Below are 27,312 nucleotides of genomic sequence, written 5' to 3'. Positions count from 1 at the left end.
CAGGTTACACGCGTGTAAATTAAGCAATCATCGGCAAATAGTTTAATTTTTACAGGCGGATCAACATGAGAAGGAATATCATTATTATACAATAAAAACAATAGCGGACCTAAAACAGATCCCTGCGGCACTCCAGACACACTTCCCCGATTCACTTTTCCCGATTCTGACCCTTTGATAACGGTTTGTTAAATATGCCTGAATCCACAATACTATATTTTCACTAATTCCTAGGCTTCTCAATTTGGAAAGCAGTTTATGATGTGCAACTTTATCAAATGCCTTCATAAAGTCTATACATACCACATCTATCTGTTGGCATTCATCTATAGCTTTACAAAGGTCATGTACAGTTTCGATTAACTGTGTCACCGTCGAAAGGCCAGATCGGAAACCGTGCTGAACTGGGCATAATAAATCGTTTTTTTCTAAGAAATACAGAATATGTCTAGCTATTACATGCTCTAGGACTTTACAGCACACAGAAGTGAGCGAGACTGGTCTATAGTTGTTTGCACATAGCCTATTGCCACCTTTAATTATCGGAATGACGGTGGCATCGCGCCAGTCCTGAGGTACTGAACGATCCCGCAAAGATTTTTCGAATAAAAGCTGCAAATAATACGACATTCATTCAGCGTACCGTTGAATAAATGCCGTCGGTATTTCATCTGGGCCACACGATTTTTTTTGCGTCCAACGTAAGCAAATGTTGGAACACGCCCTCCCTTGTAATGCGTAGGTCTTCCATTGGGTATTGTATTGCGCAGACTAAAGGATCATCGCCACTATCACATCTATGCTTGGTGAAAACTGATTGGAAGTACTGATTAAGTACGTTTGCAATCTTTTTTTTTCTGTCACGACTACGTCGCCATCCGCTATCTGTTCTATTTCATCCTTTCTATCTGTGAAATACCGCCAAAACTTTTGTGGCGAGCATTTGAGGAACTTTGTAAGCGTTTTATTGAAGAATGTTTTCTTAGACTCCACCAATGCAGATTTCAGCATTTGTTTGGGTATAGAAAGTTCTGTTGCCCTGCTTTTTTTCTTCCTTAATCTTTTTATCTTACGCTTAAGATGTATGATGTTCCTAGTAATCCATGGATTTCTTTGCTTTGATTTCTTTATACGTGTGGGGACAAAATGATCTATGCAGTATTTGATTATGCCTTTAAGTCGGTCCCATAGTTCTTCTACACCTTCGCGGTTTGGTGCTATTTCAAATTCATTAAACTTTTCTTCCAGAACGTCTAGTATAGACGTGTCATTCGCACGGCCATAATCCTTAACATACATCACGACATATGCTTGCTTACAGATTCTTGTGTGCAGCGGTACATTCAAGCAAACCATCTTATGATCTGACAAACCATTATCAACTGATACAGTATAGTCAGGTATTCTACTGGATATGAAAACCCCGTCCAACAATGACTGGGACATTGGTGTAACTCTTGTGAAGTCTTTAACTATTTGCTTAAGGTTATGTGAAAACATAATCTGGATCATTTTATTGGCGCTCCTTATTTCTACATTACCCGTTGATAGACTTTCCCAGTTAATATGCGGCAAATTAAAGTCACCAGCCATTATTAGTCTTGTGTTTTCATTTACATGGGAGCTAAGAAATTCATTCAAGCCATCCAAAAATTCTGGCGGAGTGGCTGGTGGTCTGTACACAGTCCCTAATATATATCACATGTCTGCACAGTGTATCTTGCACCAAACCATTTCAGAGAGACTGCAATCAAGAGCGACTGTGTTCATAAAACTTTTCACAACAATAGCCACGCCACCACCTCTGGAATCCCTGTCGCGTCTAAATACTTTGTAGTCGGGAGGAAAAATACTACTGTCACTAATTGCACTATGTAGCCATGTCTCAGTCAACATCAATACATCAGGATTTTGAGAAATTAGTAGATACTCTAAACCAGTTACTTTATTTGCTATGCTGCGGGCGTTGACAAGTACAATTTTGAGCTATGATTGAGAAGAATCGCTATCCGTGTCAGAAGCCTTGTCTGAAGTTCGCAACTGAGGCAATGTCTGGCCAGCAGTATTTCCCCTCTTTTTGAATTGAGGAACCTTATCTTGCTCAGTACGGTACAGACACCGTTTATTCCTTTCACGATCCCAGACGTAGATATGATTGTTGATCTTAAGCTTGTCACGTACCAGTTTTACCTTTTAGCCGTTTGCTCATTCCTTTTCACTGTTTTGCCATAATTTTTTTCGTACTTCTGCAGTTTCTTTAGCGTAGTCTTGACTTATGCTTATCGAGCTGCCTTTCAGCTTGCCGCAGTTCTGCATCACAGACTGTTTTTCTCGCGAATCATAAAAATGCATGATTACCGGCCGATTACTACCATCTTTCTTCTTGCCAATGCGATGAATTTTGTCGATCGTGTTCACTTGCACTCCCAGGGTTGTTTTAAAGACATTCTCAATAACAGCTTGTTTCAGGTCGCTGTCTGATTCACCCTTGTCCTCATCAATACCAAAAACCAAGAGATTATTGGTTCGTCTTCTATTTTCATATTCTACTAACTCCGCCTGATGACGAACAAGGGATTCTAGAGTTTGTACTCGCTTGTTTAATTCTGCAATCACGTTAAGTGCAGTGTTCATTTTTTCGCATTTCTCATTCATTTCGGTCATTTCAGCTCTTAATGCATCTATTTTAGCATCTGATGAAGCCTGATTATCAATGATTAATTGCAACATTTCTGCGGTTTTGGGCCCAGGATTTTCTTCAACATCTCCTGAAACCAACAGTGTTATCATCATAGACCAAGAGTCAACCAAAAAATTCAGGCAACTGCGAGGGCACGGCAGGGCTAACAAAAAGCGGTTATCGCTTCTAAAAGTTGTAGCATTAGGCAAATAACGAACCTGCAACAGCAGTAACGTCCACTTAGGCATGTTGTCGCTAGGCCAGGTGCCGTGCCCTCTGGAGCCTCCCTCGCTGCTTGTCTCCTTTTGTAGCCAGTCCACTGGTGACGTCACCATCATCGACGAAAGACGATCCACGAGCCGGGTGCCATCAATCCTAAATGCTCTGGCGATTGACCCCCCGTTACCTTTTTCGGTGATTCCTTGACCTGTTCAGCCCATGTGGTACCACGATCAGCAGGCTCCTCAATCTGAACTCCTGGTCCCCTGGAACGAGAGTGGCCCCTTAAGCGGGACCTGGGGGCTTTGCAGCCCCTGCAAGATGAGCGTTCCGTCGAGCGACCCGTAGAAGGGGCCCAGTCCTGGTAGCCGCCATCCTCGCCGCCGGGGTTTCGGGATCGGCTCATGCATCTGTGCAAGCTGCTGAGGGCCGGCTTGAGAGGGGTTGGCGACCCAGTTGATTCGTTGGATTGTTCGTGGTTACGCCGTTCTCTTCTCCCTTGTCTAACTACAAATGGAATTTGAAACCTTTGCTTGCAGGTTCTGTCAGCCGTGGGATTAAGGCCTCCGCAGAGGGTGCACTTTGGTGTACATTCATGCTTGTCATCCGGATTGCTCGCACCGTGGCCGCGGCAGATTGCATTTTCAGGGGTTGGGCAAACGTCAGCTCTGTGACCAAGTCTTCCACATGCATAGCAAACTTCAGCTTGTCTGCGATAGAGTGAGCATTTGACCAAACTGGGACCGCATTTTACGTAGTCCGGGACATTGCGTCCATCAAACAGGATGACAACCATGCTTGTGTTCTTGATTCTTCTCACCTCGAGAGCGCTTGAATTATTGGTTTGAATGATGAGGCGTTTGAGCTCCTCTCGATCGATGGTTGGATAAATGTCGCGAATAACTCCCTCGCATGTGTTTTCGGGGGCTACGATATATGCACTAACTTCGTAACTTGCTTGTCCAATAAGTGTCGCATTCACATCGGCGTAGGCCATGGCGTTGCGCTTTAATGGCGTGCTTGCCACCAATATGTTTTGCACCATGTTCGGACATATGATATCTTCCGCCATATCCGCCTCCGTAAGTCTAGCGGCGGCAGTGAGGGCTTGGACAACTCTGAGGAGGCCCATCTTCTTGATGTCCAGTCCTCCACGGGGACGGATTATGACTCGAACAGCAGTGGTTAGCCATGTCTTGACACTCGCCGGAGCCTGGCTTTTATTCCCACCACGTGGCGGGTCGGTGACTCGGCCGCCCTGCCCGAGCGGGTCCTGGCTGATGGGTTTTCGCTTGTGTAATGCCGTGGTCCACCTAGCGCTTTCACTGACTTCGTCGGGAGAGATATCTTCACCCTCAACGGTGATTTGCATAGCCGTAAACATCATGGCTTGAGCGTGCGGAGCCGCGCTGAGCTCGCCCGCCGAGCCTTTGCCGGGGAGAGGTCGCACAGAAAAGTCTTCGAACGATTGGGAAAATGTCCACCCACCGTTGAAAACTTGGTATCGGCGTAATCCTTGTAACTTTAGGCGTCGATTGGTGGTGACATCCACAAGATTGAAGCAAATTTTCGACCTTAATCATGCAGACAAGAAGAGAAGCGAATATTGACGCGCGTTTTCGTTTCTTCTTCCTTCCCTTTTTTCGTAGGTCCTACAAATTATGTCCGAAGGTCTGTGCACCATTTTGGAGACAAATAGAACATCTGCCGGACGAACAGTGTTGCATATCCTACAACGGACGTCCCAAAGATATCGCACAAGAACTTTTTTCGGCATACACGTGAATATTTTTCCTCCAACAAGCTTAGTCCGTGATCTTCCTCGAAACAGAATTGTGCTTTCTCACATTTTCGAATTACAATCCGAAGCTATCATGGGAGCCGCTCGTGTGTATCTTATACTTCGCGAATTTCGGGGGGGGGGGGGGGGGGAATTTGCTTTGAAAACTTTAGCTGCTTTGATGAGCCACTTGCGCGTGACGCAAATCTTATAAGAATGAGCAGTCTACTGCACTTCCGCATGTGCGCGTGCGCGCTTAACGTGGGTACGTAATGTTCATGATGCGTTTGCTGCGAACGTAATAGCTAGACGGTATGGCAAACACTGCCCAAAAGGCCACGGCCTGCGTCCGTAAAATGCTCGCAGCATCTCCCAGTGACTTTCCTCACCGACATGCAAGGGGTGTCCGCACAAGAACGAAAGTGCGGCTGAACAATCGTGTGCCGGTCCGCGGGACATATTCTATCCATCCCTAGGATATCCATGTCATTGCGGTGGATGTCCACCGGATATCCACGGGGCGTCATCGTTGTGGGTGGGGTGATAGCGTACTGATAGGTTCAAATGCTTGAGCCACCGCCTCTAAAAGGAACTGGCCCCGTGTTTGATACCTGAAACAGGACGAATTCCACTGGGTGCGGCACTTACGAACTATGAAATGGGCCTATCGTGTTTCATCTTTCGCCACGAATTCAGCTGTATGGTTTTCTTAAATTTAGGCACTGGGACGCACGCGAGACTACCTGTGCATATGAGTTATGTGGCCAGGGGCACACAAAGTGAGATGATAAGTATCGCTTTCAGCAGCTCGATCAACTAAAACTGAATAATTAACTTTTTGTTGACTACCGTAAGTGGTAATATTTGTATGGAAAAAGTTAGAGGCAGTCGTGTTTCTACGCAGTATCGGTTGGAAGAATTCTTCTAGCGTGTCTGCGCTCCGCGATATCCGAGTCCAATTTTTACTTGTCGTTCGCATGATTACGCACGCACGAGAGTGAGGATCGGCGCAAAGTTACTTCCTGATTTGACGCGGCTGTTGCCTGCGGCGTTTAGTCAGACAGCAGGGCGGAGGCATAGGCAAAGATGATAACTGTTCCCCTGCCCCTCTCGTCTGGCGAAATCAAGATATGACAGTGCGGTGTGCCGTGAAGTTGTTGCTCTTGATTTCAATGAAACTTGCAATATTCCCAAATCAGCAGTCACTTTATTTGCTTATGCCGAGGCAAGGACGATCGCCGCTCGTCTAGTCACCATTACGCACGCGCACTGCCCTCCGGCTTCTCCGCTCGCGCCATTATCTCGGCATTGCAGCTGCCACCACCATTACAGGCTGCACGGTCGCGTATTACGATAGTGGTTCCGGGTTCTTCGACTTTTTTATTTCGCCAGCCGAGAGGAGAAAGGGGACAGTTATCACCTTTGCAAATGCCTCCGCCCGATTGTCAGACTAAACGCCGCGCGCAACCGCCACGTGACATCACGGAGGAGCTTTGCCCCAATCCTACCTCTCTTGCATGCGTAATTACGCTAACGGCAATTAAAATTTGGAGTCGCATATGTCGGAGCACAGACATGCTAGAAGAATTCTTCCACCTGGTACTGTGTTGAAAAGCGTTTGCCTCTAACTGTTCAGTACAAACATACCCACTTACTGTAGTCAACAAAAAGTTAATTATTCAATATTAGTTATTTGAGCTGTTGACAGCAATAATTATAATCTCTCCTTGCGTACCCCTGGCCACACAGCTTATTTTATTTGCACAGGTGGTCATCGCAGGCTTCCCAGTGCCTAAATTAAAGAAAAAACCATAAAGAATAATTTTGAACACCCTGTATATTACGCTACTGAGGACGCAGTCTTGTCTACTTCTTTTCTCTCGTCAAATGAGCTAGAAATAACGCTGCGCACAACCAACCCGACTATCAGTATATTCTTTACTGTAACGCTTTTATTGCTGAAATACGGCTTTTTCGAGGAGAATGTTATGCACTTACACTGGTGCGTCCTGTGTAGCTTTAACAAGAACAGTGTAGCGAACCATTGTGGCATCCGCGTTCTCCAGGTCGTCAATTGGCGTGTGGTACTTCAGGTCTTTGAGAGTGTCCGGATCGGGTTCCTGATCAAGAAAGAAGAGGAGGTATGTTGAGCTATGAGCGATGCTGTTGATCCTAACTTGGCCGCTGTATGTAGACATCGCGTCGGACCTTCAAACAAACCTTTCAGCAAGCCTGCATTCTTTTAAACGACACCACAGACGCCACTGCTGTCGTATGCGTTGGTGAACACCATGCGCTATATTGAGGCTTTTTTTTCGACACTAGCAATAAAGTCGTCGCTTAAAGTGACAGCTACTATATGAGCTCCTTGTTCAAAGCGATAGTGAAACATTCATTTTCACAGCCGATTTTACACTTTCAAAACTAAGTAAATAATCTACTCTCTCGTAGCCATCCTGCCCTACGTGCAGTAAAAAAAGATATTTCATGTTATTTTTTACGTAAATATACATCACAGAGCGCAAGTAAGGCATAGAGTAAGGGGCAGGGGGGCGATACGTGAAATGTACGCATAGTGTAGCGGCGCGATTACCGCATCTTAAGCAGGCGAAGAAAATGAGTTCACGTGCAGGTATCGCGAAATAGAACACGCTAGCGCGCTGGACCTGAACGGCCAAAATCCCGCTGCACCGTGGCTGGCCGGCCTAAATAAACCGTGGCGGCGGTGGCTACCTCTTCGCGCCGCCTCACACAAATTTGGGGACACCGGATGACCGAGCCCAGCCACGCCAGCGTCAGCGCACCTACTCTACCAAGGCGAGTAAGGACGTGGCCTCACGCGGTCTGGCAGACATCCCGCTATTGCAGGTTGTCCGATAATTATCTATCGACATGCTGGACATCTGGTTCATCCAGCTGGACAGCCATTCGACAGCCATTTACTTCTCAAGAAGGTTTCAAGCTGCGGCTGAGTTCTAGGCTCTAGCTGTCACCCTCCGGTCTCGACTTATACGAGGACTTGTGGGCAGCCACCCTTGCTCACTACGCCGCCTCAAGCTCAGTTCTAACCCCTCTCGCCATTTCAACAGTCGCGTCATCCCACGTATTGTCGTGCCACGCCGCCTGCCTCCACCCGTGCCTATCGTCAGCCCGTGCCGGCCCCAACATCCGACTTCTATTCGGTTCGGGAGCCTCCTTCACAGCTCAAAGGCAGCTGCGCGATGACTCTTTCCAAGGAATTCATTGAGGCAAACACAAGCGCTTTCGGCTATTGCAAGGACCGCCGATCTCCTTCCTTGGACGTTCCCGCAAGCTATCCGCTTTGGGAGAACCTCATTGCTCACCGATACAGAGGCTCCACAAGGCGTAAATTTCACTCTCGCAGGCACGGCGACGCCACAAGCACAACCTTCGCGATGCATTCAATTACCACCACAACCCTGATGCTATCGGCATTCGAGATTTCACCGCAAGCAGGAGCAGGCGAGCCTTCCGATGTTCTGTGTTCGCGCCTGCCGCGGATGCATGACCTACCGATGTTTCCAAGAGGAGCTCTGCCATCTGGTTTTTTCAGCTCGAGAATCACTTCTTCGCCAGCAACATGAGTGACCAACACTCGCGCTATCTCCACGTAAGTCCCGAGCCGCTAGACGGTCTACATTTCGGGCTCTGACTTTCACAGGCCCAGAGATCTACGAGAAACTGCGGCAGGTCACGATTTCGCACTACGGTATCACTGTGGCTGCCCCTCGCTCACAACCTACGCTGCTGGTGCTGCCTGGTGCATCTCTCCCGGATTGCGTGAACCCGACACTAACCAAGAGCGACACCATCTGCCCACTTTCCCTGACCTTGACCATTGGATTTTATTTCACTCGCGCTCCACACTAGGAGGCAGGCCCTTTAGCGGCGCGACTATCGCCTCCAACGAAGGCGACAGGAGAAGACGGGCTGACGTGCAGAGAGCGCCAGAATAGAACGCGATAGAACGGCCGCGGTGGCGGCCGTTCCCGATATCCCGCGTCACTGTGGCTGGCCGGCCAAAATGAACCGTGGCTGCGGTGCTTATCTCTTCCCGCCGCGTCCCACGAATTTCAAGACCCGGAAGACCGAGCCCAGCCTTCCCGCAATAGCATCATGATTGAAAACACGTAATGTGAGCAGCGTAATAATCTAGGTTTAGTATCATCAACTGACGTAACAGTAAACATTTAACGTAAACAGCGAACATGCAAGTACAAATAGAGTTAGTACTTATGCCTTGAGCCTACATGAAAAATAAAACTAAAGTTAGCATTAATATTATTTGTTTTGAGAATATATATATATACACTTCACATTAAAGGCAAAGCGAGGAGCAGCCTTGCAACTACAAGCAAGCGTGTCATTAAAAGAGACACATACAGACAAGTCAATACGATCATCTGACGCAAAATACACAACGACATTAATGAGAGACAAAGCTTCCTGAAACAATGGCAAACAACCAGAAAAGAAAGCAGATATTTCATCAGTGATGACAGCGAAAAGTAAAACGTGAGTCAGAGCTATATAAATGTTACGCTAGTATTATTTAAGAGAAAAGAAAGTGGTACGAAGACGTAATAATTTTTAGTTGAGAAATAGTCGTTAAGGCAATCAAGGTATTTAAAGGCGTTACGCTCAGCCGCGATGTAGTCTGGAAAATCATTCGGATAGCTCCTGGTATGGCCGTTGAGTTAGAGGCATCGGCACTTCCATGAATGCGTGCGAAGCAGACGTTATTGTGCAATATGCGTTATGACCAATGGGAAAGCTTCAAATGAGCAGATTATGACGCTTACTAGTGCGAACAAATTTGTGAAATAGTGATAATATGGCAGTATCACGGCGGATGGTTAATGGCTGAAGAAAAACAGTCAGTTTAATTTTTGTTATTTTTGATTGTAAACTGTAATTAGTTGAACTAAATCGACTGACCCTGTTTCGCATAGCTTCTAGAATATCAATTAAATTAAGGATAATGGGGACACCCTATGTGCGTAAAACATTTGTGTTTGGTAGTATTTATGGCGGAAATGTATTTGTAAATGTACTAACAACATTACAAACGAAGCCGGACATATTGTGTAAAGCATAGCTGTAACGTAGCTGAGGAAGAAGCAAGGAAAGTTCTTGCGAAGAGAAAGAAGTGTGGGGCTTTTCAACAAAGGACGAAGAAGTTGCTTGGAAGAAGAAATCCAGGCTCTTCATTTTTCGCTCCACCCGGCGTCTACGCGCCATCTTGGAGCCCTGATGCCTGCGAAGCTCTTCTCCGTCGGCCCTTTCTGAGCTGTTTTCGGCTCTCGGAGTTTTGGCCAAGGATTGAGTAGCTGTTTTTTTTTTCATCGCTGGTCAGCTGTTTTGCAAGTGTCATTATTAGTTAGGTAGTGCTGATCAGACCACGCAGATGCCATTTTTTTCACTAAAGCCAGATGCTTTCCCTTGGTTGTCTTCCATTCCTCCGCAGGAGTTAACTGTGGATCTGTTTCTACGCAACGGCATCAAATCAGTTCGTCTGGCCCTTCTCTCAACCAATGACGGCGTCATATGGATGAAGAATCCAAAAGTGATTCAGGCGGCATTTGCGATCGGCGACGTCGCATTTCCAGAACACCACTGAGGTCCGCCAGTTTAGCAAAGGAGGTATTCTCTGCTTTTCCGCAGACCACTCCTGTGTACAAGATAGTTTAAAGTGTTCGCTGCTTACTCCCAATCTGGTGAGCGCATTGGCTTGTCCGTGGCGTCGATGTGAACATGACACCGGCTGAAGTATTAGAGATGTTTTCACCAGCAGGCGTAATTTCAGTTTGTCGAACTGGACGTGTGGTCGACAAAAACAGAATCCCAACCGAGTCGGTCATAGTCACATTTGCTGGGACAATTTGACCATCATAAATTAAGGCATGGCCCTTAACCTACAGAGGGGAACCTCTGACCCCTCGTCCCCTCCAATCTGTAAAGTGTTGGCGTTATGGAAACACCTTGAAAGGATGTATGTCTGCTCCCAGCTGCCGAATTTTTGGTGCGGAGCACAAGTTCAGCGAGTGCAAAAGCGAGAAAGAAAGGTGTTGCCTCTGCAATGAAGCGCATTCCGCTGATTATTCTAACTTTTCAGCAAACACACGGGAATTGTAGATCCTAGAAATTGTTTAATGAAGAAGTTTTTCCCGTAGTGAAGTCACAGCTGAAATTCGGGCAATGACACAGGGATACGCCGGCGTCACAGCCCGTCAGACGGCAGCAACGGACGCGGCCCTTTCACTTTCTATTGCTGATGCTATAGAAAGGGCCATGGAGAAAGCCTTGGAGCACCTAGCTGGAAACCTCTGCGAGTTCTTGACACAAATCTTAACTAACCAGATGGCACAGATATTCGGTACAGCAACAGCTACAGGTATAACTTCTCGAACAACTGACTGTCCACGTCCTTCCAAATGAAGAAGGAACTCCCAATTTCACGTGCCAATATGCCCAAACTGCAGGCCCATCCGTCGATGTCAACCAGAGTCAATGTGAAGGCACCAGTGATAGTACACAGGGCTCAGATGAAATGGACATAGATCCTCGATCGTTAAAACGATGTAGATCCCCTTTGTCAAAAGAAAGCTTCGACACTAACTCACTCAAGCACCAAAAAAATACCTGAAAGACCAAGCTACAAAAGAAGATATCTTAAAGGAAAGCATTTAAGTCGGTTACTGAGTCAATTCTTTTGCACACTATCGGATTCCTCAAAATTCTTCATAGGTATCCAATCGATTCACTCTGCACTAAAATATTTATTGTATTTATCATCGAAATTCTCCCGGTGCTATTGCTTTTCAAGTACATGGCTTTCAGGACATTAATATTTTCAATGAAATAACTACAGATCTATCCGATTGGAGCACAGAACTCAAGAGCCCCCCCTCCTCGCCTTCCCACCAACACCCCCAATCCCCAACCCCTTGAGCGATAGGAGACCTAGTTACCCAGCCCCGCCCTACCCATTCAGCTCGCACTGACGGACAGGGGCCAGGAGCTGCTGGGAACATATGGGTCCTGTAAGCAGGGAACCACCCCGTCTGGTGCCTGCGTGCACCACCGATTAATTTCGGGCCCAGCAAATGTTGCTTCATTATCATCCATTGAAGGGCTGAGATTTAGATTTCTTTATCACTAATAAAATTAGCCTTAAAGCAAAAATTTCATATAAACATGTCTCGCGAATGTGAAATTCTTGCCTTCGATGTAACTGTACCAGTGGGCCTACCTTTGTTGCTAGTAAATTTATACTTTCCTGCGAATGTACAGAACACTCGATGTTAGGATTCCTCTGCGACTTCATGGCGTAATGACAAAATTCTTGTTGATTTCAACTCCCATCACACGTGTTGAGGTTTTCAAACTGACCAATGTGGCAAACGCCTGTGTTATTTGACGGTAGATAATAATCTGTCTTGTCTGAACTCTAGAATTCTTAAATTTATTTGTGATCAGACCAGCTCAGCCTTGGATTTAAATTTCGTAAGTTTGTCCCTCACTAGCTCATCCTGGACAGCTTTGGACTGGGCCACCAAGTGACCACCTTCCAGTGGTGCTTGAAATTGGTTGCTCGATAATGTCATGATGCTCTCAGGTACGCGTATTTGTATATTATGATAAATTTAAATCCAATCTTAAGGTACATTTGGCTTCCTATTCTGAAGAGCGTGAAAACACGAAAGGTATGAAGCTTTGTGTTGTAATCAAAACAACATATAAGAACGCTGAATTTAGTGTTACATCTGCAGGGAAATGTCATAAGAAGCCAACAAACAGACACTAAGAACACAAGAGAAATTATTAATTAAAGAAATGATGAATTAGTGGAATTGAAAGTTGATGAAAAAATAACTTGCCGCAGGTGTGGAACGATCTCACGTCTTCGCAATACGCGTGCGATGCTCTACCAAGGCGCGGTTTCCCCGTCCAGTTTCTTAGGTGTTTATGTTTCCTAGTAGAACCACGGGAGTGTTAGCCAGTGCCACCACTCACAGACATTGGCGGCGAATGTGAAGCATCCTTTCTGCCGCAGGCGTCACGAGTGCGTGATCGTTTTTTTTTAGAGGGTGAAGGCAACTCGTCAATGAACCCAGACTTGCTAACTGGAGGCATCAATGTTGCCGGATTCGAGACCCTCGTTATGTAATGAACAAGAAAGGTGGTTAACTGAGGGACCCGATTTTTATTAATCGTATCATGAGAAGCCAACAAGACACTAAACACAATACAGCCTACAGCCGAAATTATTTGTATTTACTAACTGAACAAAAGAAATGATAAATTAATGGAATTGAAATCGGATGAAGAAACAATTTGCCGCCGGTGGGAACGACCCCACATCTTCACATCACGCCTGCGATGCTCTACCAATTGAGCTACCGCGGCGCCGTTTTCCGGTCCACTTTCTGGGGTATTTATGTGTTACTACTAGAACTAACCCTGAGAGCGTTAGCCCGTTGAATTTTCTAGAACTGTTATGGGTACCAGGTCACTGTGAATTACAGTTAAATGAAATGGCGGACTCATTAGCGCGAGCATCCCTGAGTGGACTTAAAATACCGGTTCTTTCAGTAGTGGCGCACATAAGAGCAATTAGATATCGAAAATATTCAATTCATAGAGATGTCATTGAATCAATAATAGCATGGGCAGAATTTCAGCACCTAAATTTTAAGTGGAGAATCCAGTGCTGTCCATCAAGATAATCAGAAGTAGTGATCGACAGATTACGCTGCTGTATCCCTCTATTAAACTTATATTTGCACACTACTGGTCTCACATTATCGCCTCTGTGTACATACTGCCAAGAAACAGAATCCCTAGATTATTATTTGTTGTTATGTCGCCGATAGATATTGTTAAGAAAAAGACTTCCGCCTGCTAAATTAGGGTTAATCTTATCATCGGAAACAATACTATCTTTCGGTGCGTAAGTTATAGCTTTAAGCCACAGGGACGTGTTTGATGCCGCTGGCGGTTATATACAATCAACTAAACCAACAACTTTTATAATGTTCTTTCTGCATTTGTTTCTTTTGTGTGCTTTTTTCTTCTTTTATTCGAATGTGTGATACTTTAAAAGATTGAGTAAATGTTTCACCACCCAGTTCTTGGTCAATCCCCTATCGTGGGTATGAGCCATAAAGGAGGCCATCATCATCAGCTTCTTATTCTTGAGCAATAGAAATCTATGCTGGACCGCCTGGCTCAGGTCCGGGGACGTCGACCGACAGCTTGAACTGGTGGACTGGGAGGAAAAGGTCAAGCAGGCCCAGGGCCTTACTTGAGCCCGATCCCTCAGCCACCTCCCCCTTTCGCCTTCCCCCTTTCAATAAAATTTGCCACCACCACAATGGGAGCCTCTTTCTCGGACATTGTCCTAGGGATGTTGGTGCTGCTGGTGGGGGGTATATAAATGAATCAGAACGACTTCCTTGGTAAACTTTTAAAATTGATTTGACCTCATTACTTGAGCCATTCGAAATTTCTCAACGGTGATTCTTTCAAACAAAAGTTGCTTAAATGATTATGTCATTGATTTACCCGTCAAAAGAGAAGCATACATTTGCTTGAGATAAAATGTGAAATTATTTCGTTTCTATAGCATGAAAATTATAAATGACAAGCGAACAAATTTACACCGCCCCACACGGTATCATCAAAGGGGGGGTGGGGGGGCATGACACGGTCACCCAACAATTTGTGGTTTCCCGTGAGAAATTGTAGAAGAGGGTTTATTATGGCTATACACGCATGAAAACTGGGCAATGAAAGCACATATCTGTCCAAAATATGAGCTAGGACTAGCTGGCTCTAAGCCCCACCCTTCGGCACCCAGCGCCATGTTGCCAAGCCATGTATGACGTCATGTGCTGCATGGAACCGAGCCATCGTAGGCTACAAAATCGGCTACCGTGCCATTGAGGTCGGGCATAGCTTCCGTTTCTGGCCGTATTTACTCCAGATGTCGCTTGCCATGTCTTCGAGACTGACAACTTCGCGTGATGAAGCAAGCGAGGAATCTCTGAGCAGCACATGCAGCGATGGTGCAGTATACGTCGCGCCATTATGACTTTGACCTCATCGCCACCAGCTGAAGTGACGAAACACGGCCTCCGAGATTCGGGCGCCTTGGGCAAATGTTGGAGGCCATGTACGAAGACCGCGTAGTAAGCGGGGTCAACATAGATGGCGACATTGGCGTTGCGCTAAATGCTGCTGATGCCTTTCTGCACTCTTGATATTTCATGCGTTGAGCACTACTTAGTCATCCGTTCACGGAATGCGAAGTCTGGTGCTCCTTCGCGCAGTTCAAATTGTTACGTGCATAGATTGTTTGCCGGCATGCATTCCTCTAGGATCCGTACTCAACAAAACTACGATGTTGTTAAGCTGCCGCGTGTTCCCACCACTGCATTTTTTCCCCACTGTAGTTGCATGTGCAGCATCTCTAAATGAATGTCCACGCATATGTGTCCGCGGCTCAAGGATTTGTCGCGATGTACGCTTTGGCTGAACCTTCACTTGAACTTGCTTTATTGCACCCGATATCCATAAAACAAATAGCAAGGCTAACGTTCGGCCGAGGCGCTGCCTGCTGTATGGATCGGTGCGCGAACACGGTCGGCACCGCGTCTGGCCGCAGCCTCAGCTTTTTCACGGTTATCCCAAACTCGGCGAGCAGGCGCAAATCGTCGTTGTAGCTGCCTGGCGTGAAGTGATATGAGAACAAAACAAAAGTGTCAGATAATTGACAGTCCTTCCTGCCCACATTAATCTTCCAAGCCTTACGTTTGAGCGGCTCCTTGGGAAACCTGAAGTACGATACGGAGAACTCCTTGCTCCGTTCGCTCTAGCACGCAGCAGCAATACATAGGCGCCACGGTGGCATTGTTTCAGCCGCTACAAGTGAACAATTCCAATGGCAAACTGAACACTGCAGAAGTTTCCCGCATTCGCGCCCTGCTGACGCACAGATTCTTCGCGGGAATATACAATATACATGCTCGCTCGGCAGGCATGCAGCCTGTGATGTCACGGCTCGGGAGCGTGCCAGTGTTGCCCCGCTATTGTGCCCCCATTCGAGTGCAATATAAAAAATATCAATTACAAATTAAATGCTGGCTCAAATGCGCTAAAATCTTGCCAACGTGTTCTTGAACACACAAAGATTACCTCACACAATACAGATTATTATCGAAAATTGGATCTCATGCCCCCTTTACCACTACCTTTGCCCAAATTATTCGCCCCATCCCCACAAGCATGCACACCTAGCCACGCGCAGCCAGTGCGAACATTACACCTCGAAAACAACAGCGTTCACAGCCTTCAGGCTTCTCAAATTTCATTACAGATTCAGGTCAATCCGAATTAAACGTTTAGATCATATTTGTAATAATGACGGTCAAAGCTAAATACGCGAGTGAGAGTGACTGCGTAGCAGCAGTCGGTCCGAATTTAGTTCTATTTGGATCGAGGTAGTCCGCGATCGAAAGTGCCCCTTGACAGTGGTATGAGTCACTTCACCGATTAGTGCATTTGCGCGATTCTCTTCGTGACGTACGAACCGCCAGTTGCACGTTGACAGCAGTCAGTGATCGCTCTAGCTATTTCAACTCGTCGTTCAACTTTAAGAAGGGAGACTAGAAGTCATCGCCATGTTCTAAGTCTTTCAAGTGTCTTGTAAGAACGAGTGTTTGAACATGAACGGTATCGTTCATTGTAGACATGCCAATGCCATTTGCACTAAATTGATAAAGCCGATCGCACGTGGAGCAAAGCAAACGAGCCTGCGTGCGAAAACGCGCCGGGGAAATGCGTGTCGCAAGACAAGCAAACAAAAAACAAGGCTGCCGCGCACGGGAAGTGTGACGTCACTGAAGATGGCCGTGCAGAAGCCCTGCCCTAGACGGACGAGTTGTGAAAACAACGTCCGCCCTAACCGATAGCACCTATCGCGTGTTCCCTAGTGTAACCCTCTGCTGCCATTTCCACTAACTACGTTAGTGTTAATATACATTACATTCCGCAAGATGGCGCGCTGTCTGTGTCAAGCGCTAATGTCGCTCAATGTTTGAAAGTAGCGCCATCCTTTGAACTTTTCCGCCGCCGCGTGGACTCTTCGACTTTCTCCCTTACCTACGCCCTCCGACGCCCGTCTCCCCTTTCCGATTGGACGGCCGTTGTCACGTGAAAGCGCGCGCTTTCTCATTTTGTTGTTTTTTCATCCCAGAAAAAGCACGTGCTTTCGGAAGTGCCTCCGGCACCATTCCTGTAGCAAATCAATGAAAACGCTCCCTACATTACGCAGTATGTGGTTTATATCGTGAGAGGAACTTCTGTCAACCACGTAGTTAAGAACGCACGCTCCCTTGGCGCTGTTTCTACTCTTCGTCATGAGTTGCTGTGCCTATGGTTGCTGTAATCACTTCAATGAAGAAAAAAATGCAGAAACTCCGCTGGACTTGTCTAAGTATACCTAAGCATACCACCATGTTTCACTTGGCCTACCGCCAAATTTAAGTTGGCCCACTCCCAAATTTCACGTTGGCCAACCCCCGAATTTAAGTGGCCCGACCCCGAACTTCACTTGGCCCACGCCCAAATTTAAGGTGGACCACATTCCAAATTTCAAATTTACCCACCTCCAAATTGCAGTTGGCGCATCTCCAAATTTAGTTCGGCCCACTCACAGTTTCATGTTGGCCCACCCCCAAATTTCAGTTGGCCCACCCCAAATTTCAAGTTGGCAAGTTGGCCCAACCTCAAACTTCAGTTGGCCCACCCCCCAGATTTAATAACGCAGCATGTTGGTATGGCAGGATGAGGCTTATAGTGCACGAAAAGACAAGAACACAGGAAGACGTGGTATGCACAGGGCCTGTGTGGATCATGTCTTTCTGTGTCCTTGTCTTTTTCCGCGCTACAAGGCCCAAATTTAGGCCACCCCTACCAAATTTTAATTTGTCCCACCCCCAAACTTTATTTGGGTCACCCCCACATTTCAAGTTAAACCACTCTCTAATTTAAAGTTGGTCCACTGCTACATTTCACTTCGCCCATGCCCAAATTTAAGCTGGCTCACCCCAGATTTCAAGTTGGCCCATCCAAAAATTTACGTTGCTCCCAAATTTTAAGTTGGCGCATTCCTAAATTTCAGCTGGCCCACCCTAAATTTCAAATTGGCCCCACTCCAAATTTAGGGCGGCCCACGCCAAATTTTAAGTTGGCCTTCCTCCAAATTTAGGTTGGCCAAACCTCACATTTTAGTTTATTTATTTATTTATTTATTTATTTATTTATTTATTTATTTATTTATTAGTATTACCCTCAAGGCCAGAGGCATACAGAGGGGAGTAGAACACACGGGAGAAAAGACACGATACAGGTTTTTCTTCTGTTAATACAATGCTAGCTAAAAAGATGAGATAACAGCGGGAAGCAACAAAAATTCAAGCGATTGACCAATAACAAATATAATTACATACTTGGTTAGTTACATTACAATACACTTGTGTTTAAAACATTATGAAACTGGGAATAGTGAGCAGTGGACGTGACTGATCCCGGAAGGTGGTTCCAGTCCTGTGAGGTGCGAGGTACAAATGATTGATAACATGTTTGCGTTAAGCACGACATTATTAACCCACTACCCCAAATTTCAAGCTGGCCCACCTCCAGACCCTTGTTCGCCCACCCCCAGATATAAAGTTGGCCCATCCCAAAATCGAAGTTGTCCCACATTTCAAGTTGGCCCGCCCCCAAATTTTAGTTGGCACCCGCAGTGGTTGCTGAGTGGCTATGGTGCTGGTCTGCGAAGCACGAGGTCACGGAATCGAATCCCGGCCACGGCTGCTGCATTTCCACTGGGGTGAAACGGGAGAACACCCGTGCACTTAGTTTTAGGTGCACGTTAAAGAACCCAGTAGTCGAAATTTCCTGAGTCCCCCACTACGGCGTGCCTCATAATTAGAAAATAGTTTTGGCACGGAAATCCCCATAACTTAATTTTAAATTTTAGTTGGCCTACCAAACTTCAGTTGGCTCTCCCTCAAACTTGGAATTGGCCCACCGCCCCAAAATTTCAAGTTCGCACGCTCCAAACCTTGAGTTGGCCCATGCCGAGATTTTAATTTGGCCTATCCTCAAATTTAATAGCAGCATTTTGGGCATGCTGGAATTGCACGATAAAGCTTATAGCATACAAGGACACAGATAGACATGGTATACAGAGCGCCTATGAATATCATGTCTGGGTGTGTCCTGGTGTTTTTGTGTGCTACAAGCCCCAAATTTCAGTGGCCCCCCAAATTTTAAGTTGGCCCACCCCCACATTCCAATTGGCCTACCCCCCTATTTCAAGTTGCCCACCCACAAACTTAAGTTGGGCCACCCCAGATATCAAGTTGCCAATCCCAAAATTTAAGTTGCCCCCAAATTTTAAGTTGGCCGACCTACACATTCAGTTGGGAACACCCCACATGTCAAGTTGGCCCTCCCCAAATTTAAGTTGGCATACCCCCAAATTTCAGTTGGCCCACCCTAAATTTCAAGTTGGTCTACCTCCAAATTTAAATTAGCCCACCCTCAAATAACAGTTGGCCCACTACCCCAAAATTTCAAGTTGGTCCACCCCCAAACTTATGTTGGTCCACCCCGAGATTGCAAGTTGGTCTGTCCCAAAATTCAAGTTGCCCCATTTTTTTCAGTTGGCTCACTGCCAAATTTCAGTTGGGCCACCCCCACATTTCAAGTTGCCCTAACCCCAAATTTCAAGTCGGCCCACCCCTCATTTAAGTTAGCCTACCAAATTTCACATCGCCTGCCCTCAAATTTCAAGCTGGCCCACTGCCCCAAAAATTTCAAGTTCGCCCACTCATAACCTTAATTTGGCCCATGCCCAGATTTCAATTGGGCCTATCCCCAAATTTAATAACACAGCATTTTGGGCATGTTGAAATGGCACGATGAGGCTTATAGCACACAAGGACACAGAAAGACAAGGTACGCACAGTGCCTATGTATATCACGTGCGTATATCCTGGTGTTTTTCTGGGCTACAAGCCCTAAATTTAAGTTGCACCCCCCCAAATTTTTCTTGGCCTACCCCCACGTTTCACGTTGCCCACTTCCCAATTTCAAGCTGGTCCACCCCGAAATTTCATTCGACCCACCCCCAAACCTAAGTTGGCCCATCGCAGATATCAAATTGCCAATCCCAAAATTTGTTTCCCCAAATATTAAGTTCGCCCACCCCCAAATTTCAGTTGGGCCACCTCCACGTGCCAAGTTGACCTACCCCCAAATTTCAGTCGGCCCACCCCAAATTTCAAGTTGGTCCACCTCGAAATTTAAGTTGGCCCACCCTCAAACTACAGTTGGCCCACTACCCCAAAATTAGAAGTTGGCCCACCCCTAAACTTATGTTGGCCCAACCCTTGATTTCATGTTGGTCCATCACAAAACTGAAGTTGCCCCGAAATTTAAGTTGACTCACTCCCAAACTCCCACATTTGCGTTGGCCCACCCGGAAAATTCAAGTTGGCTTACCACCCCAAAATTTCAAGTTCGCCCACTCCTAACCTTACGTTGACCCACCCCCAGATTTCAATTTGGCCCATCGCCAAATTTATTAACACCATTTTGGGCCTATTGGTAGGCATGATGAGGCTTATAGCACACTAGGACGCAGAAAGACTGGCACACAAAACGCCTATGTGTATCACGTTTTTTTGTGTCCTCGTCTTTTTGTGTGCTATAATCCCTAAATTTAAGTTGCTCCCCCAATTTTAAGTTGCCCCACCCTCAAATTTCAGTTTGCCTGCGCCCGCATTTCAAGTTACCCCACCCTCAAATTTCACTTGGCCACTCCCACATTTTCCCCATGTTCGCCCACTCCCAAATTTTAAGTTCAACGAACACCAATTTTCAAATTGACCCACCCCCCAATTTCAGTGCCTACCATGAGCTTCCCCATCCGGTTTCCATGGGCAGTTTCTGATATAATTTGTTTCTTAAAATGCTGCTTACCGCTTATAAAGCTGCCAATCGCTCACATTTATTGTATTGTGACGATTAAACGTCTTAAGAGGAAGCTTTAGCTCGGGCCCAACTCCGACGCGGCCTATTCAAACACATGTAAAACGCAAAAACGTTTTTCTGATATAACCCCTGGACCGATTTTAATGAAATTTGTTGCAGGTGAGAGAGAAAGTTGAATTCCAGTGACTGTTGGAAGCGGAATTTCGATTTAGTGTTTGGGTTTTGCTTAAAATATTTTCAAATATTCGACAGTTTGAAAAAAATAGAAGCACGAAGTTTACAAATTCATACCTCTGCATCAAGAACAGATATCGCGGTTCTGTAAAAAGAATCCATTAGGTCATTCATAGCGGACACTTCGATATGTCATTTTACATCTTCCGTGAGTTTGTTACGTTGTTTACAAGGGTTCTGCAAAAGCTGTATTTCCATATTACTAAATTTTTTTATATTCATGTGTAACATATCAATTTTGTCCGCTTTAGATGTGCTATTAGATTCAATTCACGGAATTGAGTTATCATTTCTCGTTGTTGAGTTACAGAGTTGTAAACTTGATAGTTTCGTTCTTTGAAAATTTACGATTTTGCCAATATTTAATAAAAAATTTACGACCTAACTCAAAAAATCGAAACCAACAGTCACTAGATTTTAAGTCTTTCTTTTAAATGCAACAAACCTCGCCAAATTTGGTGCAGTGGTTGCCGAGAAAAACTATTTCTCCTTTTGCATGTATTTAGATAGAAGAGGAAGCTTTAGCTTGGATGCCACTATCTAAATACATGCAAAAGGAGAATTAGTTTTTCTCGGCAACCACTGCACCAAATTTGGCGAGGTTTGTTGCATTGAAAAGAAAGACTTAAAATCTAGTGACTCTTGGTTTCTAATTTTTTATTGCTCTCGTCAATATTTCACTAAAAATGGGCAAAACTCGCAAATTTTCATACAATAAAACTGTCACGTTTACAACTCCGTTACTCATCAATGAAATATGATATCATAATTGTATGAGTTGCACCTGGTAGTACGTTTAAGGCGGACAAAATTGATATGTTGCAAATCAATTTTAAAAAATTTAGTAATGTGTAAATACAGCTTTTCCATAATCCTTGTATACAACGTAACAAATTCACGTAATATATAATTTCACATATTGAACTTGTCCGCTTTGGATTATCTAATAGATGCCGCTTACGGAACCGCGATATTTATTTTTGACGGAGAGCCATTAACTTGTAAACTTCGTGTTTCTATTTTTTCGAACTTTCGGATTTTCGAATCCTTTACACAAAATTCACGCCCTAAATCGAAATTCCACTTGAAACAGTCACTACAATTTAACTTTCTTTCTCTAATGCAACAAATTTCATTAAAATAAGTCAAGGGGTTATTTCAGAAAAAGCGTTCTTGCGTTCTACATGAATTTGAATAGACCTCGTCGGAGTTGGGCAGCAGCTAAAGCTTCCCCTTAGCTTTGGAAATTACGTATTTTTTCGTAGATACAAGGCATTACGCTTTTCGAGTGATGGGATTGAGCTACTCGCCAAAGAAGGCTTACGCGTTAAACGCATTTTACGCTACACTCCGGCAAGTATGACGTGGAGCGAATATATGAATGCACCGGATTCGTTGCACAAACAGCAATGGAGCACCGTCTTCGCGCCTTTATGATATGCGTAAAGGCTTTCCAAATTATACACTGTACCCGAGGTATTTATTTCCAAGATTTCACACATCGCGATGTTCCCGCGGATGTCGTGCGCTCCTTCGTTCTTCGCCATGCCAACGCAGTTTTTCTTCGTTGAGCAACATGCGCACATTCTCTTATACGTAAAAACTGAAATTTGCATTTTAAAGCTTGTGTGTTTAGCCATTGAAAACTATACAGCGTCAATTAAACTGTTGGAATAATCATGGAGCAAATCAGACTTGCACGCGATGATGCTTAAGCAAAAAATGTTTGTTTCAGCTTTGAAAGTTTATTTCTTTTATTTATTTATTTATTTATGACACCCTCAAAGTACGGTTTCACATTGCAGAGGGGAGGGTCTAGGTAAATGCAGAGGCAAATCAGACAATACTTCATTATAGAAAAAAATAAGCGCAAAGAAGCAAAAACTTTCCTAGAAAGCGTCAAAGCTAAATACGTGGAAGTCAATAATTAAAAAAAGAACAAGAAAAATGAGGAAGGAAGGCATCAACATGGCATAGACATCGCAAAACATGGTATACAAAATAATAAGAACGATAAATAGAAACTTGTAAGCGTGACAAAAATACATGGCGTAACAGAAAAAGAAAGGAAAGAAAGAAAAGAACGTACCATATAAAAATACAAGCCATAACTTAAAATTATGGCATAAGAGCAGTTTTTATACAGAACAAGCAAACGCAACATTAATTTATAACATGAAAGTTTGAAGTGTGGTCTTAAAGTTACTGGTGTCAGTTATGCTTGTAAGTATTGCGGGTAAGTTATTCCAATCTTTGCTCGTTTATTGAAGAAATAAATATGAAAAGCCGATGGTATTGCAGTGCGGAATGTTTACCTTTTGGCGGTGATCAATGCAAGATGAAATGTATGGTGGCGGCTGAACAAAGATAGAACGTAAATATGCGTTGTGGTAGTAGATTTTATGGAAAAGACATATGTGGAGATAGTTTTCTGCTGGTTGATAACAGCGGGAGGTGTAGGAGAGCTTTCATGTTAGTGACACTCGCAGTTCTTTGGTAGTTGGTGAGAATGAAACGGGCTGAGCGATTCTGTATTGCCTCTAGAGACTGTATGAGGGTGTCATGACCAGGGGCCCATACTGATGATGCGTACTCTAGCTGTGGACGAATGTAAGTTGTGCACAATAAGAGTTTTGGCGATGATGGAGCTAGAGAAAATTTCCGACGAAAGTATCCCAGTGTACGAGTGGCCTTAGAAGTTATGTGATCAGTATGAGTTTTCCAGGATAGATTGCTGGCAATGTGAACTCCCAAATATCGATGTGACGTTACACATTCTAGTGGGATGTTATTTAGCGACTAGGTGGGGCAGATCAGGTTAGTCAGAGAAATCCTCGTAGTCTTACACTTTCTAATGTTTAATTCCATGCGCCATGTACGACACCACTCATTTATGTTATCGAGGTCCTCCTGAATTACTAGAATATCTGAGGAATTAGTTATTTTACGATACAAGACGCAGTCATCCGCAAATAGACAAATGTTCGAGGAAACGCGAGCGGGCAAGTCATTAATATAAATTAGGAATAATAAAGGACCGAGCATAGACACTTGCGGGACACCGGAGTCAACTGAAGCTAAAGGTGAGTTAATGTCATTAGTGGTTACAAATTGAACACGTGATGTAAGAAACGCGCGAATCCAATCAATTACTGAGGTGTCTATGTTTTAGAACGTTTAATTTATGAAGAAGCAATGCATGGTTCCCTTTGTCAAACGCTTTAGAAAAGCCAAGAAATATACAGTCTGTAAAAAAACCAGAATCTAAATTGGCGGCTAGGCCATTAGTGAAGACGATAAGCTCAGTTTCACAGGAGACGTTTTTACGGAATCCATGCTGCATAACTGTGAAGAAGTTGCTATATTCAAGAAAATTAACTAGATGCGTGTATATATGTACCATAACTTTACATGGTACAGATGTAAGTGAAATAGGTCTATAGTTCTGTGGATCATGGGTTGGTCCAGTTTTGGGAACGAGGATTACTTTGTCAATTTTCCAATCATACGGTAAGGTGCCAGAGTTGTAAGATTGCGAGTAAATACATTCTAGTGTAATTGAACAGTATTCCACTGTGTTTGGTAAGAATATAGTATTAATTTCGTCTACCCCCCATGACGCTTTAGGTTTTAATTTCTGTACTATGGCAATGATACCGACTGAGTCGAAAACGACGGGATCCATGAAGTGGTAGTTAGTTGAATTGAATGAATGAAGGGAAACGCTGCTCATTCGATCAGGATTTACGATCACCTTACTAAACTTTTTCATTATTTTTTGTCCGCGAGAAATCGCTTTCATGGCGTATGATCTTTCATTTATCCAGGGGGTCTTCCACTTTTGTTGAGTATTGAAGATCATTTTTCGCCCGATAAAATTGAGCCTGTGATTTACTAAGTAATGGAGTGTTATTCGCTTAAGTACTTAGTGCAAATACTTTCGGCATCCGCAAACGTTGCGCTAAGGCCTCGAAAACACCACTTGCATTCTGAGAAAATGATGTGACGGTACAAGTGTACGAAGTTGTTCAGGCACTATTAGTGTAAAACACGCTCCGGCCCTTACACGCGAGCCCCATTCGTCATCTGGCTAACTAAAATAGTAAGCCCCTTTCATTCTGAGGATAAACGAAATCAATGCGCAAATAAATAAATAATGTAGCTCCTCAGTGCAAGCGTGCGCGAGCGCTGCCGAATGCTACAGAGTTATCATCCAGAGCACACAGTCAGTGCCAACGGAAAAATACGTTCATGTTTATTGTAAGGCCCGAGCCGAAGCCATCACGCCCGAATGGCTGAGCGAGTTTCAGTCACCGCTTCCGCAAGCCTTACGACGTAGCTATAGCCCTATGACGCAGCTGTACAAATCAGCAGTTACAGTCGCCGGTACTCGAAACAGATCTGTAGCTTCTGCTCCCGATGAACACTTCGGCGTAGCCGTTCTTCACGGCTACTTGCGACGATTCGCAAACCGCACTCACTAAAACACGTATACAAAGAGATGTGAACGTGTACGCCCATGCTATCCCTGTCGTGGCTCCGAAGCACACGTATTTTACATTCCCCGTCCCCTCCCCTGAAATTCCGTTCATGCCGCTTTTTTGTCTTCCCAGGCTTGAAATAAGGCAACCGGATGCAATTCCCGTGCGACAGGAAATGAATAGAAGCTAAAACAAAAGCACCAAACTGAAAAGTAATCCCCCCGCTCGCATTAGCGCGTGGTGTCGTCTACTGCGCTGCATCGGACAAGGAGGCAAAGCAGGGGAGGACGTCGGAAATAGCGCTACCTTTAATCATTGAGGGGTTTTAGTCAAGCGCATGTCTCTGCCAAGACTGATGTGCGTTTCATATTCGCCTTTGCCATCAGTACAGCCATGCGGCATCTCGTATGTTCACAAGGGTAAGCTTTACATGTAAGATGCACCGCCAACATTTTCAGAAACGAAAAAGCGTCCTACATGCCGCAGAATACGGTTGTCCTGAAAACTTCATTTCCGATTATAACTAGGAACAAACCACTCATGTGGGTCAAGTTCCCTTAGTTATTATGCGCCACCTTTTTGCAGGGTGGAAGTAACAGGCATTGTCAGCCTGGCGCGCTCACTTTTCACTTAAACATTGCTGCTTCTGCCCCAATCTTACGCACCAGCTTACTCTATCCCTCGACATTGGCATTGGGCGAGAATGACTTATCCAAATGCTGCCAATGAATGCAATTGTGCCCCTGACGAAGGCACGTATCCTTGTCGAGACGTTGGCTCCACAGATGCCTCTTGTTTGACCAGTTTTCGTCATCGAAAACTACTCTTTGTTGACAAACGATCGCAGGTAGCTCAAAGGACCGTTTCCGAGGCATTACATATGTGGTTTTGGCGCCGCCAGAAGCATCGCGGACATTCACAAGGGCGTGTCACCACAAGAAGCGTACATGAACACACTGTGAAAGAACGCACGAAGTCAGATACTTACGTCTAGGTATACGTGAACACCTTTCGCTTTCCTCACTTCAGACATAATCGACAGCACCACGGGATCAGCTATCAGTGCTTCTACCAACGACATATTTGTTTCGCTTTACTGGACCGCAAAAGGTCTTGACTGGCACTACTAATACGAGAAATCGGTGCGAATACGGGTGGTTGGAAGACTACAGCCTTTCTAGCGAATTCGCAAAAAAATCTACTCGTTCACCGCCGGTCGCGAGGAAGATGATGCAAAAACGGACCCTAGCAAAAGTGGTGGCACACGACGCCAATCGGCTGCAGAGTGTGGCTGCAAAACAAAAAATGCGTGCGTGGTATGGAACATTCTAGAAGCATAAGCCGTAGAGATAACGCACTTCCGGTCATTCTTGCACGACCGTTAGGTCGGCGATGATAGATGAGAACGTCAGTACCTAACGAAGCTCGGTCGACGTGTGAATGGAACACTGGGCAGTTCGCATATAGTCAGTAATCGAAGGTTATGGCTAACGCATCGTGACAGATATATTAGGAAGATGGTCGCCGTTTATTATTCCCTCCATTATTCTCAAACAGAGCAATGCAGAAAACTTACTGCAGCCGAGTTCCAATAATTCAGTCTTTCTTGCCATTCCGCTCATTTATAATTCGCGAATCGCTTTGCTTGTTAATATTTTTTTATTCAATATACGGAAAGTCTTCGCCCGTTGTAGATTTTCTGGCAACACCTAAATAATAGAGGGGGCCTGCCCTTGCTTTCCTTTTGTTCTTTAATTTCTGGAGCTTACACATTGCAATATCCGCGACACCCTAACGGTGACCTCGTAATTTATTTCGATCGCCTCGTC

At 45.0% G+C, this 27,312-nt stretch overlaps 1 protein-coding gene across 2 annotated transcripts in view; it reads right to left on the bottom strand.

Annotated features, from left to right (window-relative positions):
- The window catches only part of LOC126526342 (uncharacterized), a 106,730-nt gene extending 79,930 nt beyond the window's left edge, over positions 1-26,800 (bottom strand). For both annotated transcript variants that reach the window (XM_050174244.3, XM_055068146.2), the window contains exons 1-2: positions 26,472-26,800; positions 6,678-6,799 (exon numbers count right to left, since the gene is read on the bottom strand). In XM_050174244.3, coding sequence (XP_050030201.3) covers positions 6,678-6,799; positions 26,472-26,564 — 215 coding nt within the window. In that variant the 5' untranslated portion in view covers positions 26,565-26,800. The remainder of the gene's footprint in view (positions 1-6,677; positions 6,800-26,471) is intronic.
- Positions 26,801-27,312: the final 512 nt, after the last annotated feature.

Source organism: Dermacentor andersoni, chromosome 8 (assembly GCF_023375885.2).
Source record: "Dermacentor andersoni chromosome 8, qqDerAnde1_hic_scaffold, whole genome shotgun sequence".
Lineage (NCBI taxonomy): Eukaryota > Metazoa > Arthropoda > Arachnida > Ixodida > Ixodidae > Dermacentor > Dermacentor andersoni.
Note: the sequence above shows the minus strand (reverse complement) of the source record. Positions and strands in the feature narration are given on the sequence as shown.